We start from the raw sequence: 20,325 nt of genomic DNA, 5'->3' as shown, positions 1-20,325 counted from the left end.
CGCTTCCACACCTTGTTATGATGGCCACCAACTTGGATGGCTTAAGAAGGAGTTGATACAAATTCATGAAGGCCAGGGCTACCGCTGGTTACTAGCCATGATGGTTGTGTACTTCATTCAGTGTCAGAGTCCGTGGACCAATAATAGTGCTGTTGCACTCAGGTCCAGCTTGCAGACTTCTTTCAAGCATCTCACTGGTCACTGTGAGAAAAGGATAGTGAAATAGATGGGTCTGATCCAGAAGGTCCCTTTTTATGTTCTAAAAAACAAAAGGTGAATGAGAACATTGCTCATACTAGGAGTGAAACACTTAGTGACTCTGGGATACCAGCAAGGAAAGAGCAAACAGCTTTACATCTTATTGATTACAGACCTGCAAAGAATTGTAAGTTATTTATTTCCATCTAATTGTTATCTTAAGGGCAAAATACACAGAAAACCCCAGTGTGTAATTGATTCCGCCTTTTAAGGTGGTAGGTGGGTAATTCAGGGTTTGGTTATTACAATAATCTGAGTGGAGTTCAATGTAGCACTACCTGTCAGCTCAAAGATATCTGCTTGCACAATGGAATGTTCTCCCCCTCTTTGCCCTGTGCACCCCCCAGAAAAAATGTTCTAGGGTTTCCCCCTACCCTCTGGTGTTGATTTGGGAAATGTGTGGGGCACACTCAGGGGGAGAAGGGAGGGCAAAGTCCCATTGCACAACAGAAGTCCTTGTGCTGGCAGGTCACAGCAGGAATTTCCAAATGCTCTTATTGAGAACCCCGTCCCTGTAATCCTCCTATATCTAATATGTTCCTTTGATCGGCCCAAAGACTTAATTAAAGATTTGAAGGGAAGGAGTTGAGCTGGTATGCAGGTATTGAATGTTAAAGGAATCCATGGCGGTGAAGAATAGGAATATAAACAATGGGAAGAATGCAGGAAAGAGTGGCAGCAAAAGACCAAAAAGAATGTACCCTGCTCTTAAGGCTGTTACTGCATATGCTCCACAGGGATGGCCTGTCGAAAGGGCATCATATTACATGTGATTATTTCTTAGGGACATTCATTGCTGTGGTATACAAAAAAGGTAGCCATAAAAATGTTTTTAAAGTGTGTCACTTTTGACACTTGGTCTTGAATATTTCCTAAAGTAAACCTTTGAACCTTGCTGTGAATATTGCACCCTGCCACTGAAGTCTCTTATCACCCCTTTCCTTAAACCGGAAATGGTACCTCTACCAGCTCTAAGGTTAGCAAAAGGTTCTATATTTTGTTGACTGTTCTGGAGAATGAAAAGGGAGAAGAGCATCTTTATCTTCGCCTACTTCCTTCCTCTGTTCCCATGTTGAATTGTTCAAATCAGTTTATTTGACCAACTGCCCCAAACTGGGATGTGGGCACCGTTTATGTTAAAGGAAAGCTCAGTTGGTAGAGCCTGGGACTCTTAATTTCAGGCTTGTGGGCAACAGATTGCAGGGAGCTGGACTAGATGACCCCCCTGATACCTTCCAACTCTACAACTCTATGATTCTATTGTCTTTATAGTGTTGCACATTTCACCTAGTCTTCATATGAGTGCTGGCACCCGTGTTTCTAAGGTGATGGGAATGACTATTCCCAAGACTCTTCTTGGGAATCTTGCTACCAAAGAGAAATTGTTAAATTGTTTTGGTTTATAAACAAATCCATGACTGCTAGCGTGGCCACTTTGTACTAAAATGCTTACAGATCCTCATTTTTATCACTTGTTCCAAAAATCTCTTGGGGACAGAAGTTGAAGCTAGATATCTATAATTCCTCCATTCTCATTTTTTAAAGCAGGCAATATGTTTTATGTTCTACTGGAACTCACCTGCTGCCTTGAATCCTGCTTCTGGCTATTTCCTTGTAATAAGATAGCAAGAAGAGATGTCTTAATGTAATCCTGTGCTCTTTATACTTTAAACATGTTGAAAGAACCTCTGTTACACAGTTTACGCCACTATTTGTTTTTATCAGTTTGACTGGAGATATAATACATTATTAATTCCCTTTTCATGTGGATTTTTGTTTTTGGACTAAGGGTGCTTTTATTATTCATTGATTAAATTTCATACAGGCTTTCAGATAAGAACTTGTTTTGCAAACAGGTCATTGAGATTTTGCAAACGGATTTTAAAATTTAACAATTTTCCCCCAGAAACGATAAATCTGAATTAAATTGCATTGGGGAATGCAGGCTGGCATTTTATGTCAACAATGTCATGCAGACAGTGTGAAAAACTTGCTTGTGTGAAGAGCATTGATGCCATAGTAAACACCAAAAGGAAGAATCCCAAATAGCCTATTGTTGCTTAAGTTTCATTCTGCCCTGTTCTGGAAACTGCCAAGCTTAGATACAAACACGTGTTTGTAATTTGTCACCCAGTTTTATATTGCTTCTGATACTTAAACAAATGTAATTTTATAAGAGAGATTTGTTTTTTCTCATGCCCTATCCCTTTCCTGCCATTTCTTTACCTTTTAGTTTTGCCTTGCTTTGCTCCTTTTGACTTCTGGGGGCTTAGCTTGATGTATAGAGAACTGTACCATATTGTAGTCCTTTTAAGTTTCACTTGAATGTATGCTCACGTTGTGAATATCAGGGTCAAGGGAGGTTTGGAGAGGGATGACAAGGCACAGGGTTTTATAGGTTGTGGCCCTCGTTTACGGAACACTCTCCCAGTGATGTCTGCCTGGTGCTGACGTTATTATCTTATTGGTGCAAAGTTAAACTTTCCTCTACTCTCAGGCATTAGATGGCATGTATATTAGAGTTTACTTATATATTTATATTATTACGTCATATTTGAGAACGGTGACTAAGAAATGTAATTATGATTGTTATCAATAACAATAACAAGCAGTTATGCTTCTGAATACCAGTTGCTAGAAATCCCAGGAGGGGAGAGTGTTCTTGCGCTTGGGTCCTGCTTGTAGGCTTTCCACAGGCATCTGGGTGACCACTGAAAGCTGGACTAGATGGGTCATTAGCCTGATCCAGCAGTCTCTCTCTTCCATTGGCCTTATATCTCAAAAGCTCCATGCACAGGAACTGACAACTTCTGTGTATACGCAGATGACTTTCCAATTGCCCCCTTCCAGCTGCGGCTTCTTGTGCCTCATCACATGTCACCCTAGGGAGTTGACCTTCAAGAGCAGCTTTCAGGAGTCCATGCATGTCTGCAAGCAGAGGGCCGAGATTACGGCCTAGATTAATGCGTCTTCCTAGTTGATAGGGGAATATAGACGTGAAAGAAAGACAAAACCAGAGCCAAGCAGGGATAATATATCTATTAAACATTTCCAAGGCCTGTGAAAAGAAAAGAAAAGAAGATTCCATGTATCAGAAAACAGAATATTAAATATTAAAGTTGGTACCTGTGAGCCTCTCTGGAAAAGACATTCTCTGTGTGATTGTCGTCCCCACCTGGTATGTATTGACAGCTGGGCAGCCCTTCTCGCCTGTCAAATTTGTCCCACTGAAGCTGTACTGTGCAGCTCATCAGAGGAGTATGTTCAGAAGGTAGGCAGGCAGCTAAACTGGATAGCTTGCCGAAAACAAATAAGATTGGAGGGGAGATGTGAAAGCAACAACTTGTTTTTGTGAAGAGAAGCTGGCAGACACATAAAGAAGAGAAACCTTACTTCTTCATTCAAAGTGTTTATTATCACTTAACTGTTATTTCGACTTAAGAATCATTTGCCATGAATGCACTCCCTGTGTCCCTTAGCTTGAAAACTGAGAACATTGCACTCTAAAACTGAAATTATATAAATGCATAATTCCTTAACAATATGATGTGTGTATTTTGTCAGGGTTTTTCTTCTATAGCCAAAGATGGTTGCAATGGATGTATTATGTATTTGTTTTGCCTTGATGTCTGTGGCTTTCTTCATTTGCTTTTTTCACTACCTGCTTGCGTGCAGTTTTGCTTGCCAAGTTGTTGTTTGAGTCTGAATAGCTTTGGGCCCAGACTAGGCTCCCACACACATCTCCAACCCCCACCAGACATGTTCAGGAGTGTCCTTATTTTCACCACTGAAATGTAGGAAAAGAATGCCAAGTAAACTGTACCGCTTAATATCCAGCAGTATATCTTTTACTATAATTTTTATACTTGTAAACTCACACAACTGGGAAATAATTTAGCACATGAAACTATATATTACTAAATTATTCTAATACACTTACTCTGAGGTTTTTCAGGGACCAAAAATAGCTCTGCATTGGGGAAAGAAATCAGAAGCCAATCTGGGATTTCTCCTTATGCTTATTGCAAGCTTTCTCTCTTGTATAAAACGAAAAGCCGCAAGGCGGATTTACAGCTTTAACTGGACTTGAACTAACCCATCACAGTAATGAACATAATTATTGTGGCTTTTTTTTAACCTACAGCAAAGTGTGATCACTGAGCACTGAATTATATTATTCATGTATTTTTGTAACAGGGACACAGCCATATGTGTGTGAGCATGCATGCATTATTCTTCTGCCAAACTCTAGTGATAATAATAACATTTTCATTAACATTAATGTCGCAACATATTTTTATGATTTATAATTAATGCAGTGTGGTTTTTAATTTTTATAAGCTTGATGCACCAGTCTTTATTTTTGGTTATGAAGAGGCTTTCATTCTGTCTGTCTAGACAAGCAGTGATGGACTGTACAGGCTGGACGGTGAATGGGACATAAGTTTTTTTCTCAGGCAGGGACTCTGTGTGCTTCTGTTTTTTAAAGGCCTTGGCGCAATGATAAATCAATTTTAACTAAAAGCATCTAGAAAATGCAATTTTATGCATCCTAAAGAGTGACTCATGTCATGCATGATAAACCATTAGGTCTTGCGTTGACAATGAAAAGGTTATGCTTTTGTAGTTTTTCTTCTGGTGCCTAAAAAAGGAAAAAAGAAAATATTGGAGATGCTGTTTACAACCTGGCAGTGCTTCCAGCATAAAACTGTTATTGAGCATAAAAGCATGAATTTTTCTACCACAAAGTGTTTCTTATTCAGATAAACCTGTCAAGTTGAGGAAACGAGCAATAATCTTGGATTAAAAGCGCATGACCCAGAAATCTTTACAAGTAATCTTACAAAAGGCTTCCCTCATTGATTAGTGTTTTAAGACTTTTATTTCCTTTGAATTGCTGTCCTAAGAGAACAGTACAAAAGATGTCAGACTGCAAGTTTACTTAACAGCCATGTAAATTCTAATTAGGTTGTCTTTGCATTCTCGTATTTATGAGCAGAAAGTTTTAGATTCCTGCTGAAATATTCTCATTGATACATTGCTCCTCACTATATTTTTCAAAAATAGGGAGGCAGTCCATTGGGTTTTTTTGTGAGAGACGTGCACTGATTTGTAGTTTCATAGAATTCAATGCAGCCACTTGCATGGGGATGGCACCAATGGTTCTCTATTTTGATAACTCTAGCTGGTGTTCCATGTTATCCAAATATCATCTAAAGGGACACCCAATTTTTGTTCTTTCATCTGCGTCATAACTTGAATTTTAATACAGACTTGATGAATTTCTCAATGACATTTTTATTATAGTGAGTCAATAGATACTCTGTATTCTAGTTAGTTTTATCATGGCAGACTGAAAAAGTAGCACATGTTTCTCTAAATCTTACAATGTTAGAATGTTCCTGCATTTTATTTATTTATTTTTTAAAAGAAAATATCCTCACTCTTCTCAATTATTTGAGAATTTCCCATGCTCAATATAGTTGATTGGACCCTCTGACTGAGGGCCCAAATCCTGAAAGATGTCCCTATACTTTTGCACATAAATTGTAATTCTGTGGACAGTTTGGTGCTTTCAACTTCATGTATCGATACCAAATTTGTTTTGAACTTGATAACAAGGGATGATCTGTGGGCTCATCCATACCATAGCTTAATGTGGATTTTATACTTCTTATGTGCCCATTAATTCCACTCCACCCAGGAGCGCTTCACTGTATTCCAGTGCCATTGTATACTTTTCTTTACAAAATCCGAACTTGCCTGGTGTGTGGAAAATCTGAAGATAGATTTGCTCTGCTTCATGAACTGGTTTTCATTCTGCTTATGGCAATGTTTATCCACATTTTCCATGGATCTGCGGAGAGGGGCAGTCCTTTTTCATTTCTTCTGATCTCAAGATTTACAGCTTTCTGTATGAGGAGCAAGAAAACAGTAGGGCATGGTAGAGGGGCAGCGGAGGGAAAAATCTGAGAAGACAGTTCAGAAACTTGTTAACTCATAATTAAACCATCAAATGTGTTGGGACCTGGCATAACCAATATACAAACATGTACTCCTCCAGTTGCAATGTAGATCTGACTTTTTGACCTTCTCTGTATCACCAAGAAATTGATATCCTTAAGCAATCCTCCCCCCTATTATCAAATTAGCATTTTGAATTGTGTTTATTGAGAGGAAATGGATTTTTAGAAGGCATATTTTAATCATGTTATGCAGCTTCTTCCATATTTCTTTCTGTGGCTCACTCCATTTTGAACTCAGCAAATAAGGCTCCATCTATTGAGTAATGGTGATAATGACTTGACATTAATTTAGTGCATTTCATCTAGAGAGGTCCCAAATGGTTTTACAAACTGTCCCAACTGATCATACTAATTATGTACAGTATACAAGAAGCACTTCACTCAGCTTTAAATGGAAGTCCTAATGGGTCAGGTTAGTGCCTCGGCTATTTTCTTTCTACAGTTTTCCATTACTGGCGCACTTGGTGGCTAGATGTGGTTTTTTGCTCTAGAGTAGGAATGGACAAAACCTCAAGGCAAAAATTTGGGAGGAAAATCAGACTGGATTTTCCTGGAAATGGCTGATTTTTGTTCTGTATTATATATTCTTGTTATTTATTTCATTTATGAAGAGCTTCCTAAGAAGCATCTTGAAGCAATTTCACAGTACAATAAAACAAAATTGTATCCTCCTTCCTCCTCCAGCTAACATAAAGAACTGAGCAGTGTTCTTGATGTTGTGATAAATTTTGTCAAGCAGGCTGAATTCCCTTCTGGGTAGTTTTATGGGGCCCACATGTCAGTGATGGACAGAGCCAGAGGCAAAAGTGGGCACGACAATGAATGTGACTCTTACCTTTTTGCATTGTACCCATGCAAAATCCAGAGGTTTATAACCCACATTTCTCTATCCTCCATCAATATAAGTAAGAGACATTACCACTGCTCAAAGACACATTACTGCCATGCAAAAGCACTCAAGGAGGTTATGGAGCAGGGCCAGTTAGGGGTGTGGCCCGAGGAGATGACATGATTAGAGTGAGTCCTGAAGGCTGGACAGAGAGATCTGGAGGACCCACAGGCCTGAGGTTCCATACCTTTGAGTTATGTGGCAGTAAGTAGAAGAAAGCATACAGCTTATCTTTGAGTCGCTTGGGTATAAGATCCACGTTGCCCAGAGCAACATAGTGGCAATGTAGACCAGGCCTTAGCTTCACAAACAGACAGCCACTTACTCAAGACTCGCCTATTGAGCTTTGTACTTAAATACTTGAATCTAGGTTTCCGCCATCTAAGATCATAGTTACTAACCACACTGGTCAAGGATCAATTCAATGCTTCCTGCAAAGTTTGTTGTATTAAAATATGCATAATTTATTTGCTCTGAGTTGAATATTTGTATGCTGAAAACAACTCAAAAAGTTTGCTTATGGGCAGCCCTTTATTACAAAAGGAATTATTGTTTTGGAAGGCTGTGGTATTTACGGGATAGACCTTAGAAGACTTCTGTGCTGAATAAATACAAATGGCATAGTTAACAATTTCGCAAATGCATGCTATTTACATAATCCCTTTCACAGAGATATACATAATGTTGTCATGATCTGTTTGTGCTTAGTATTAATTAAAAAGCCAATTTGTCTTCTAATGGACCTTAAAAGCTCTCAGAGTTTTGTTTCATCCTGTCTTTGTTCATAGATTATGACCCAAGAGACTCATGGTAATGCTTGCTGTGCTCATCTAGGTGATCTGCCCAAAGGCTCCTCAGATGCTTGTTTAACAAAGGCAGCGACGTTTATTCGTACTCTTTAAAAAAAAAAGGTCTGATATTGAAAGACAAGGACATGCTGGTAAAGGGAACAACTTTCACAGTCATGACATGAACTTATTAGAGCCATCAAACCCAAAGGGTCTATGGGGGCACACTTCTTTCATACATCTGAGGTGAGCAATTTCAGAAACACCACAGGCTGTGGTCCAGCTTTTCAAAAGGTATTTGCTTTTTAGGAGGATGCTTCAATGAAGTGTCAAATAGAGAGTGTAGGAATCTGTCACACACATACCTCAAATCCATGTTTCTATGTTTTCTCCCTCTTACATCATCACTTAGATATGTAGGTTTGTGCCCCCAAAGCCTGCTTTGTCATGAGTGGAGCACTTTTAGGCTCTCTCAGTTACATGCATACTCATGCACACCTGTGATGCACAAGAGTTTAGTTTAGTTTTTATGCACAAGAGTTTTGTATGGCTATCTGGTGATGGCAACTGACTAATGCAGTTGCATTACCTAGATGACTGTGACAGACTATAGTGCCCCAGAGCCTCACTGCCAATAGAAACTAAGTCTTTTCTTTACATTATTGTGTAAAGTGCCATGCACACTGGATGATTATAGATAGAGAAATAGATCAGTTGAACTGAGTAAGTCCACTTGCAGACTTGAGTATACTCACTTGGTGGATAGATGAACAGCAGCTCGTCTGACCAGACCGTACCATTTTAATATGAATATCAAGGATACATCTGGATCTTTATAAGTTAATACAAAATTATTTGAACCTTCAAACTTGTTATCCATCAAATATAGTTTCTTTTACATTGCAAAGTTCTGTGCATGTTAAATCATGAGCGTTGGGATATTTAGAAACTTGAATTATACCCCCATAAAATTTAGATTTATAAAGTGGAGCTGCTGACATAGCTATACAGTATTTAATGACATGGTAATTTATTCAAGGAAATTAAGATTGTTTGACATACTATTTTTTTGTGTTGATGAATTGGAAAAGCTTGCTTACGTTTGGATTTTATTTCCTTTCTTCTTTTTTGCAAATGCATTTTTAAGCTATGCAAATACATGTTGACTTCAGTTGTATTTCATGGTTCTTTTCCTTTCAGGCCCTTGGAAGGCCAGTGCATATGTTTGGTTGTTTATAGGTTTATTAGGTACTATGTTTGCTTTCATTTGAAATAAAGAGAACCCAGACTGCTCCTTCCTAGCAAATAAAGTTCATGGAAGGGCATAACTGTGTTGCTTCTTTTCTCAAACTACCCATGGTACCCTATATGTGGATCTCAGTATCCTTAAAAAATTGCCTCTTGTTCAGAATTCACCATCACTTAAGACAGGCTTGGAGAATGTTGGATTGTGGGCCAAATTAGACCCATCCTCTGACCTATTTTGACTCACAAGGTCGTTCTTCACAAGCTATACCACCTTATGTGTGATGCCAAGTATGAGGTGGATAAAGCCAAAGCTGCAAAGGAACAATTGAGAGCCTTCAAGTTCTCTCCTGATCGTTCCTCTGCAAGCAGGGCTTGCATGGGGCACCTTTTAGATTTCATGCCAAAGGCAAGTCCTGATGGGATGGACAAAAGAAAACACTTTGTGAGGTTATGGGAATAATGTAGATGAAGGAAGCCATGCTGGCAAGGGTGAGAAGGGCAACAAAAGAGACAGTAGCTCATTAGGCAGTATGACACCGTACTAAGACAGTAGCTTTTAGCTATGTAGATTCCAGTTCCTGTGTGAGGCTTCTTCATACCAGTGCTGGTAAGCAACCGTATTCTGTAACAGCGGCATAAGTGGTCCTAGTCTATGCTGAATTGAGTTGATCTGCTCACACAGATAAACATATTGGATTTGCAAACAAGATATAATACTATTATATTTTATTCTTCCACATTGAAGACACCACTGTAAACCTTTCAGGCACTGTTTCTGAAGAATGCAGTTAAAGTGGTGGAGTCCTCAGCAAAGAAAACTTGGCTGTTAGGACTGCTCCAAGTTGTACAATTGTGCTTGCTTCAGAGTTCTCTATTCAACCTCCTGTCAAGGTGACTCATGTTCTAAAGGTTCTATGCTCTGCCTTTTTTTCTGAATGTTCAAAGCTATCAACAGTACAGAGTTCTGTGGGGGTCTGGCCCACTCAAACCCATTTTGAGAGAATCAGCTTAATCATGTGTGTTTAAACGGCATCACTACTAGTTAGCAGCAAAAGAACACATCAGACAAAGAGGTGCCTCGACTAGCTGTTTCTCCACAACAGTCATGGGTTGGTTGCTGTTGATCTTGTTTACAAACCTTTTTTACAGTGATATTACAAGACATCAACTGTCTGGGCAGAGACTGAACTAAGAGGTTAGCCTGGAAAACTGACTATTAGAGATCTGTGTCTCCTCAATAACATTTAGTAATGAGAAGTGTGATTTCATCACATCCAGAATTTCCCTGCAAACAGAAGTCAGTGAATTAGAACAAGTGTGCGGAATCACTGAACACACTGACATGACATGACATATCTTTTATTACATATCCCCTGTAACATACAGTGAATCTCTGAATACTAAACAGTTTATACCCACTATCTCAGGTTGGCTTTACTTGGTGAAAGTGACCTTGAGATGTCCTTTTCACCCATTCTCCCCCTTTTTGAATTCCTAGTGTTTTGAAGTCAGTGACTTCTCAGCAGTCGGTCTCCCTCACCCTTGGTGTGGTCATGGTTGTTGCCTTAATTCAGAAACTAGCAGAGTGTGGCTTTATTCCCTTACATTATAAAGAAGCATAAAAAGTGGTGTGGAAATAAAATTAGGGCATATCACAGTGCACTTTTTTTTCCAATGCCACTGGCATTCCTTAAATTCTACATACTTAGATTTGAGATCTTGTGAGCTACAGATCCTGTGAACAGAATTATGCTCAAAGAATGAGAGGAGTTGATTTCCTTTATGCACATTCTGAAAGTCTGGTTGAGTTGAAGAACCTTTGGGAGCAGTGCAGAAGCTGGTCCAGGAGGCTGCAGAAGAAGTGGGAATTGGGTGAAAATCACCTCCACATGATCATAGCCCCTTCGGTGAACAGAGTAAGACTTCCAGGCACAGAAAGTCTATAGGGTAGCTTCACACCATCTGTACTGAAGGCAGATGTTCAGGCAGTTCTCCCATTCCAAATGAACACACCAAACCCCAGCAATCAAGCCCATAAACCTACTTAGCCTGAATGCCAGTCAGAACATAGTCTTGGCTTTGTTAGTGGAAGTGTATATGAAGACCGAATTAAGTCATTTCCATATGCATGTTTTGATTGATTATAGGGAAGGAGAAATGCAGGGGGGGACAAAATATAATGGGACAAAACAATTTAGTTCTTAGATGTATGAATTAACTATTATTATTATTATTATTATTATTATTATTATTATTATTATTATTCACATTATGGTTTCATAGCTGTAATCACTTACAGTCATACCTAGGGTTACAGATGCTCCAGGTAGTGTTTTTTCAGATTATGGACCGCCGAATCACCCCCCGCACGTGCACACACACAGAGCTGCGGGTTGTGAACATGCATCCCGCATGGATCACGTTCGCAACCCAAGCGTCCACTGTATATTGTTAGCTTATCAAAATAACTTTTAAAAGAACCACTGTTCTATATTTCTTTTCCACAAAACAAATACCGACTTAAACATGAACAAAACATTCATTGTCACCCCTTGAACCTACTTTTTAAACATTCCGTTTAGAAATCTTAGACAATATTAGTTGCTATTTAATTCTGATTCATGATTGGATCAGGCCAGTAGCCCATTTACACCAGCATTGTGTTCTCAAAGTTGCCAGCTAAATGCCCATAGGAAGTGTTCAAGGAGGAACTGAGCATAGGACCTATTCTAAGAATGGTTATCCTTTCATCTTAAACTTGTAAGCACATCTACTCTTTTGCAGTCGTAGTATTGTCAGAAAAGTTTAATGCTATTGTTCTTAATTGCTCGGTTGTTCATAGCTGACTTGCGCTATTTGTCTGGCTATGCTACCCACAAATCTAGAAATGTCACATTTTTCAGGCAAATAATTATCAACTCCTTGAAAAGACATTCCAAATGTTAAGGCTGCTGAAATATTAAGACCACTTATATTTATAATGAGCTATTTGATAGTGTATGCTGCTGCTTGTACACACCAAGGTAGAGTAAATTAATTGCAGTACAGTCCTGTGTTTATTTACTCAGAAATACAGTCCACTGAGTGCAATTCTACTTATTCCCAGGCCGTAGTTATAAACACATTTACTTGGAAGTAAGTCTTACCGTATGAAGAGCTTCCAAAAAATAAATAAATTAGGATTTGGTGGTTGGTCCATAAAACAGGTGGGGAGCTGGAGCCAGTTGGTGGGCCAGAGCCTTAAGTCCTGGCCCCCCCACCTATAAATCAACATTAACAGGTGTGTTATTCTACCCACCTGTCAAAGTGCAAAGTGACTCTCAGCAAGAGCCTTTGAAGCCTGTTTGAAGGTGTGGCTTGCATTCAGACGGCCACCTCCATACTGATTGGCTGCAATGGGGAATTGTCCATTTGCCTTTTGAACCCCAGCTGTGCCTGCAGATTGACAAAGCGGGACTGGCTGACAGTGCCGATCAATTGATTGGCACTGGCCATGATCTGCCTCATCTGCGTGAGCGAGTTTCTGCTCAAGAACTCCATAGTGCAGCTTTGTGTAGTCCCAGTAGAGCTGACCGTGCCAGTCATCTGACTGGCAGCCCCAGTTGCAATGGAACAATAGGGAGCTCACTTTAAGCTCCTGATTGTACCTACCTCCTTACCTACCCCCATTGGTAAGGGCAGGTGGCTATGGTTGGGAAGTGGACATTGTATGAGGAAACAGTCTTGCAGGTCAGTTTGTTTTAAATCAATGTTTATTGTTTTTCAAACAAAATTGGGACCCATGCAATAGACCCCTTCTATAAAATATCAGAAGGTACTTTGTCAGCTTTCTATTCTGTACCCCATCCTACAATAACCTTAGCAGTTGGCATGACAGTGGGCGCCTTTTTTCTTATATAATTTTTAATCCAATCTTGAAACCATTGTTCTATGAGAGGGGACTACTTGCATTATGTAATGGACCTTTTTGGCTTGTTCCAAAAGAATTAAACATCTGAGGGTAACTGTTCCTGACAGAATAAAGAAGTTACAATGTCCCAGTAACATTAGAATAATGTAAGCAGGATTTATTATGCTTTTCTTCCTTCCCTTTGTCGTTTGCTGGTAGAAAACATTATGCAAAGATGAATATTCTGCTGGGAGTTTTATATGTTATGCAAATATGATGTGTGAGTATATGTGTGAGAGAGAGCATATATATATTTGCAAAGGTATTAAATCACTGAGCAACAATTTTTCCAGGTTTGTTGAGTAGCAAAAAGACCAAGACCTATGCTACAGTGCTGAAAGCACAATTAAATTAAAGAGAGGACAGTGGTGAATAATTTGAAAATGTATTACAGCGTTACTAATTTGAAGTGTATGAAAGATTTTTTAAAATAATTATAATGCTATTCATTTGTCAATGTCTTTATTTGCAAGGAATAAAGGCTTGTAGAGATTTAATCTTTTGATACATTGCCAAGCAATGCATTTTGTGTTATTGTGCTTTTGTTTCATTGTCCTTTTCAGCAATAATCCCTAGTATGTTTGGATACCTCTTTTATTGAATGTTCTAGCATCAGTGAAAATACACTGACATCTTTAACTCTTGGGTGGAGAGAGACCCCTTAGTCCTGTTCTGTTCAAGAAGGTGAACAGATAGAAGCTGAACACATAGACCTGGCACTTTAAAGGTGACTAGATTTGTGCATATTTTCCTACAATGTTGATGCAGTGTTGTCCTCATCCAAGTGTCAGCCTGTACTTTACCTCCATAATCTGGTTAGGGAAAAAGAATCCAACATAAAATTACACACTGTCCAAATGTGGACATACTGAAGTGCATTGTGTGACTGTTGGCTTGTTTTTCATGTGTGGTGACGTGTTGCTCAGTGCCACCTATCACCACATCCTTGACTTCTGTTGATGATGTGCTTCTTGGTGGACTACCGATGGGACTGGGTACAATACATATGTATTTATATTATTATTTTTAGCCCACTGATTTGTGTAGGTTTGGTATATTGGTAAACTTGTATCTCAAAAATTAACTTTAAAATAGCCAGGCACACAAATACCTGCATGCCTGACCACAATGAACTTCAGGTTTCTGGAAGTCAGGGAGGGCAGGGAAGTGCTATTTGAGGATAAGGACAGCGACACACAGTGCAAATGCACCCCATCAATTACCACTCAATAGAGTGAATGGGACGGGACGCGGGTGGCGCTGTGGGTTAAACCACTGAGCCTCTTGGGCTTGCCGATCAGAAGGTCACGGTTCGAATCCCTGCGACGGGGTGAGCTCCCGTTGCTCGGTCCCAGCTCCTGCCAACCTAGCAGTTCGAAAGCACGTCAAAGTGCAAGTAGATAAATAGGTACCGCTCCGGCGGGAAGGTAAATGGCGTTTATGTGCACTGCTCTGGTTCACCAGAAGCAGCTTAGTCATGCTGGCCACATGACCCGGAAGCTGTACGCCGGCTCCCTCGGCCAATAAAGCAAGATGAGCGCCGCAACCCGAGTCGGTCACAACTGGACCTAATGGTCAGGGGTCCCTTTACCTTTACCTAGAGTGAATGGGAGCTAGAGTTCAGTTAACTCATGTGTTGATGAACATGCACAAAAGCGTAAACTGAAACATAGGACCTCTGTGCCCCATTCGTGCCTTAACACGCTGGTTGTGTACACAGTCAGAATTAGGAAAGATCCTAGATCCTAGTCTCTGGTTCACTGGTGGAGGAACGGGGGGGGGGGGAGGAGCGCACCGTCCCCAGCACCATCGGGGAGAGAGGTACCATTGCGGCCGCCCCCAGATACATGCCGCACCCCCCCGCCTGGCTCCACATTCGGCTTGTACAATGGGGCCCCTGGCCCCCTAAAAAAAAATTGATTGAGGGGGCCATTCTATTGTAATGGACATGGAATCTTAGTCATCCCCTCTGTATGTAATCCTGGATTCTCAACTCTTTTTAAAAAGCAAGCAAACAAAAAAAAAAAACCAAACCTAATGCTTTTAATGTATTAGTAAACCCAAGCAAAAGTGTTGAGGATTTCATAGTGGTGTAGGGCTTAGTTTTATGAATTCATAATGTAGTGCTTCAAAAATAACTTGAGCTGATCACTAATGTGTATGAGGACAATATTTTAAGTATTTTAAATGTATATTTTACCCCTTGAAATTGCTACTCAGTTTTGTAGCACACATTGTTTTTCATATACAGTTTTCAGCAAACAGGTCATGTCACATAATGTAACATGGCAAAATTGGCCTTAGGCTGTTTTGGAGGATGGTGGACTTAGCTTCTAAATCTCTTCTTAAGAGTTTGTTCCTTAAGGGAATCCTATTATTTGGGTATGAGGTGGATAACAGACAAAGATGTGGTGTGTAAACTTTTTTTTTTTTTTAATGACTGCCACAGGGAAGACAGTGGCAGGTCGAACTGTGAAGAACTCACAAGGGACAGCTGCCTTTGAGATGCGGAAAATCTTCAAGATTGCTCTAGGAACCTTCCTTTAATGGTTCACAACAGAAGTCAAGGGTGGGGGGGGGGGAGTGCTTCTTATGCTAACCTCTAACAACAGATTCCTTTATGGCCTGCCATAAGAAATGTCTATCCTCCTGGTGTTTAAATTGTATGCTAATTTATATCAGCAGAAATTTTGAGCAACAGTACAGTGTCAGTTCTCCAACTTTCTAACCCCAGGCCCTGCTTGATATGGATGAATATTACTGAGGCCAACCAGTCACAAAACGGTGATGCAGGGGCACAGACAGACATAAAATGGTCAGGTGGAGCAGGGGCCATGTGACATGTCATGTGATGCCACCAGAGGTGGGACACGCAGAGAGTGATCTTCACCTTTGCTTGCCCCGACTCTGACCCGGTTCCTTGGCTGCCAAGCAGGGGCTGGGGCTGGGGCGCATGGAGGGCACTCAGCAGCGGCAGGGGTAGCAGCCACCTAAATAATGGGGGGTATAGCCCTCTTCCCCAAAATATTGGGGGGGCTGGAGTCCTTTACACCCCATATATTGAGTGCCCCTGAGGTGGAGGCAGGGTTTAGTTACATCCAGCAGATTACTGGCATCATTTTCTATTGATACCCAATCAATCTCTGCTGCCATGGATGGGCTTTCATAAACCTGGGGTGGGGTGGTAGGGAGAACCTGACAGGACAATGACCTCCATCAGTTTCCTTCTCTTTTGCTGTCTCTAGTTCAAAGGAAAGAGTGTGCATCCTGGATTTCCCTTTAAAAAAAGATTGAGGACTATGTGAATCTCCCTTCCATGTATCTTTTCCCATGTTTTATAGCGTACAAAGATAGCAACTGAAACCAGATGTGAGGAAGAAGAGATAGGCGTTGTGCGATTATGGTAGTGCAAATGAATGAACCTGTGTCTTTGTGAACATCTATGTTTCTGGAGTATTTATTATGTAAATGTAAATAAATACTCAGGGATTAGGAAAAGAGGTTCCATGCCTTTCTAGTTAGTTTACATGGCTTTCCAGTTTGCCCCCATATCTTTTTATGATTACTATCAGTCACAAAGTATATGATGATTTCATATGGTTGATTTGATTGACACCCTATCCCCTTTTAATATGTGCAGTTTGCGTGGGGCTGTTATTGGGTTGTTGTTTTTGCTTTGATTATGTATTTTGTGGTTTTATATTTTGATTTTATTCTGTGAACTGCCCTGAGACTTCCGGGTATAGGGTGACATATAAATTCAATAAATAATAATGATGCAAGTTATATTTCTGAAATAATGAAAAAGCAGCCATGAGTTGTGAATGGTGGTAGTTTGTATCTTACATTCCAAATGTTGGTGTATGATTTGACTGGTTGCCATAGCTCTGAATTTTGGAGTAATTTTTGGCATTCCACAAGTATGTCAACAGAAGTTATGCATTGCAATTATTTAAGTGAACTCTGAGAAAGACCACACTGCTCTGGAAAAAGACTTAAGACTCTGCATAAAATATACAATTTTCTCTCCATCGTTATTTTCTAGACAATTATATCTCTGGGAGGCCAGTGTGTATGAATCAGTATTACTGTATTTTAAAAGCTTTCCTTCAAAAGCAGCTTGCACACAGCACACATGTGTTTCTTGCATTTGTTTGGAGAGAGAGAGAGAGAGAGAGAGAGAGAATATATTTGCTGAGCATATATTTTGATCTGTCCCAAGGGCAAGGCTAAACTGATATTAGTGATTATTGTATGTATTGCTAATAAAGTCTGCATTTCATTCCATATAGTAAATGTAATTTAGGGTGACATATGAAACATAATGCATGTTTAATTAGCTAATAAAATTACATGGTGGAATGTCTTACTTGGAATTATCTATCAAAATAATAAACTGCAATATAACAATGTTGCTCCTTTTAAAATGATAAAACACACTAACATTTTACAGTACCATTTTGCCCGTTGTCCATTTTTCTTAGTTGTTTCTTGTGCCATTCTCAGATGCTTCAGACTTCAAAATATTCAGGCATACACACACACACACACACACACACACACACACACAAATATTTAAAATATGTCTTGTTCTTGGTCAGTATTTGTCAGGTTCAACTCCAGCCATGGTTTCCCAGTGGAGGTTGATTCAGACACCAGCATCTTCCAGCTCAAGGAGGTGGTTGCTAAGCGACAGGGAGTTCCAGCTGACCAGTTGCGTGTGATTTTTGCAGGGAAGGAGCTCAGGAATGACTTGACACTGCAGGTAAGTCTCCCTTGGTAGTTTCCTTTCTGGGATGCTGCCAGCCTAACTGCTTCTGCCTCTAACATTGCCAATCTGACATTCACTCCTGAGATCTAATAGAATAAATAGTGCCTGGGGATTCCTTGAACTTTACTCCACACTGCTTCATTAATTCTGACCTTCTTAATTATGCATTAAAACAGCAAGGCAAAAGGATGGGGAGGGGAGGAAGAAGGAAAATGAGAGGGGGAGGAGAAGAGATCTTTGCTTAGTGAATAAATGTTTACTGACTACAGGAGCAAGCTATGCACATTTTCTGTATCTGTTCAATTTCTACATTACTTATTCCATTTGAATCTTAATGAAGAAGGATGTGAATAAATTGTTCTAAATCAGGCTGCTCAGTCATCACGTTATATGAAATTTGTAACCCAATTGTGACCCCTGGAGGATAGTTGTAAGGCTGCTGTTGCTGCTGTGTGAGAGAGTGTGTAAGTGCACGTGCTGATGAAATAGAGTCCTTTTGAAGGCCTGATCGCAGGAGCCAGTAAGGTTCTCCCAAAGGCACCAAAGTGATGATTTACTTGCGGGGGGAGGAAGGGGAGAAAAAAATAGCTGATAGGGGATGGGAGATGTAGAAGTTGTTGAGTTCATCACATCCTCATGGTTTAGCTAACGGGTGTGTTAAAATGTAAAATGGAGAAGAAGGTAGCCTTAGGGAAGCCCCTATTCTTTCAGCCAATGTCTGCTCTCCCCTTCTTGCAGAATGGGGATAATGATCCTGGCTGGGCTCTCAGGGCTGTTGTAAGGATCGCTGACACAATGTGCACAAAGTGCTGTATCAGAACTAAGCATTATTACACTGAGAGGGAAAACAGCTTGACAGGACAGGTGTAGAATGAATATACATTTTTGTAAGGCTCCTTGCAGCTATGATCTTCCCCGTTGCCTTCATTGTTACCAGCGTGTCTGATACTTTGTTCAATTGGGAGTTTCCTTTTGATCTGAACAAAAGATTGCATGTAACGAGGTTGCATTTCGGAAACCTGGAATTTGTCAGAGAGGATAAATTGCTCTGTTACTAGCAGCGTTATTGTGTTCCTGCTGCTGCTGTCGTCACACCATCAGTACGTGGTGCTTTACAGTTTCATAAGCCAAAAAATCCAGTCTCTGCACCCCACACCGGAAATTCACAGTCTAAATATGGTAAGGGGGGGAATGCAATAAAGGGAGGGGGAAACAAGAGACAAAGGCAGCAAGAGATAAATGTGAGAAAAATGCCATTAAAACATTAGGTTTGGTTCCATTCGGGTTTGAGGTTGGGTAATATGATTAAGGTGTTGCAGGGAACACTTCATAGAATCATCAAATCATAGCATTCCCGAGTTGGAAGGGACCCCAGAGTCATCAATCCCAACTCCCTGCAATGCAGGGATCTCAACTAACGCACACATAACAAAAGGCACAGGACAGAACCCTGCAGCTAGGTATTTGCTTACCACCTCTTTTCCTATTTGGGCTGCATCTCCCTCCTTGCATTGTTTATTCTGTTATCACCAGGTTGGGCCCTGCTTTCCTTTTGGGTGAGCAGAGGGAAAGTAGGTGTTGGGCAGTTTCACCTTCTCTCTGTCACCCAAAAGCCTTTCTCAATCTTCTCCATGCAAAGGACCTACTTCTTGCTTGTTCTTTCTGTTGCTTTGACCATAGCAGAATAAACCTTTATTATTACTTACATTAAACCTTTATTGTAAGCCTGAGATCGTTATGAGCTTTGGCCCACTGGACCTGCTCCCTACGATTGCTGGCTGCTCATGTATACCCTTCCTTCATGATTTCTCCCCTATTCCATTTCTTATACATGCCCTGCATGAAAAGGTGAAGTTCAGAGGGTGTGTGAGTCATGTATTCCTACTGTACAGCAGCAGCACCAGAGAACCAGGCACCTTCCTGTGGTCACCCAGATAACTATCTAATAAAAGGAGGAAGTTTACCCAAAGGCAAACACTTCCTGTTTTCTAACCAGCACAGATTAATTGGCCCTCATGTTTACAGCTATGTGGGAGCATTGCTATGCATTGAGTAGCTGCTGTGTCTGGTTGCACAGAGAGCTGCTACTGTATTGACATCCTATCACTTCTCCTAGCCAGGTATGATACTTATCGCTTTGCAAAATGCTTTAGGGAGTTTGGGCACACAAAAGAAACTATAGAAATGCAAATTGCTCTTGTCATTCCTCAGAGCATCTTCTGCTGCCGAAGCATACAGTTGCTTCTGTGTCAAGTGTCTCCTTTCCCTTTCTGATGTCTTACTGGAAAAAGAGGGCCTTCCTTGCTGTTGCATCCCTATCTTAGATATGATGTTGTTTATTAAAATGCAATAAACTATTTATATGGGAAGCTTTTTGTTGACAAATGTTAGGATTG

At 40.3% G+C, this 20,325-nt stretch overlaps 1 protein-coding gene across 3 annotated transcripts in view; it reads left to right on the top strand.

The window, feature by feature from the left end:
* Positions 1-20,325, top strand: part of PRKN (parkin RBR E3 ubiquitin protein ligase) — a 612,533-nt gene that overhangs the window by 86,692 nt on the left and 505,516 nt on the right. For all 3 annotated transcript variants that reach the window (XM_083732566.1, XM_083732565.1, XM_083732564.1), the window contains exon 2: positions 17,760-17,923. In XM_083732566.1, the coding sequence (XP_083588692.1) occupies positions 17,760-17,923 (164 nt within the window). The remainder of the gene's footprint in view (positions 1-17,759; positions 17,924-20,325) is intronic.

The sequence above is a fragment of the Podarcis gaigeae genome (assembly GCF_964106915.1).
Source record: "Podarcis gaigeae genome assembly, chromosome: 3".
Taxonomy (NCBI): Eukaryota; Metazoa; Chordata; class Lepidosauria; order Squamata; family Lacertidae; genus Podarcis; species Podarcis gaigeae.
Note: the sequence above shows the minus strand (reverse complement) of the source record. Positions and strands in the feature narration are given on the sequence as shown.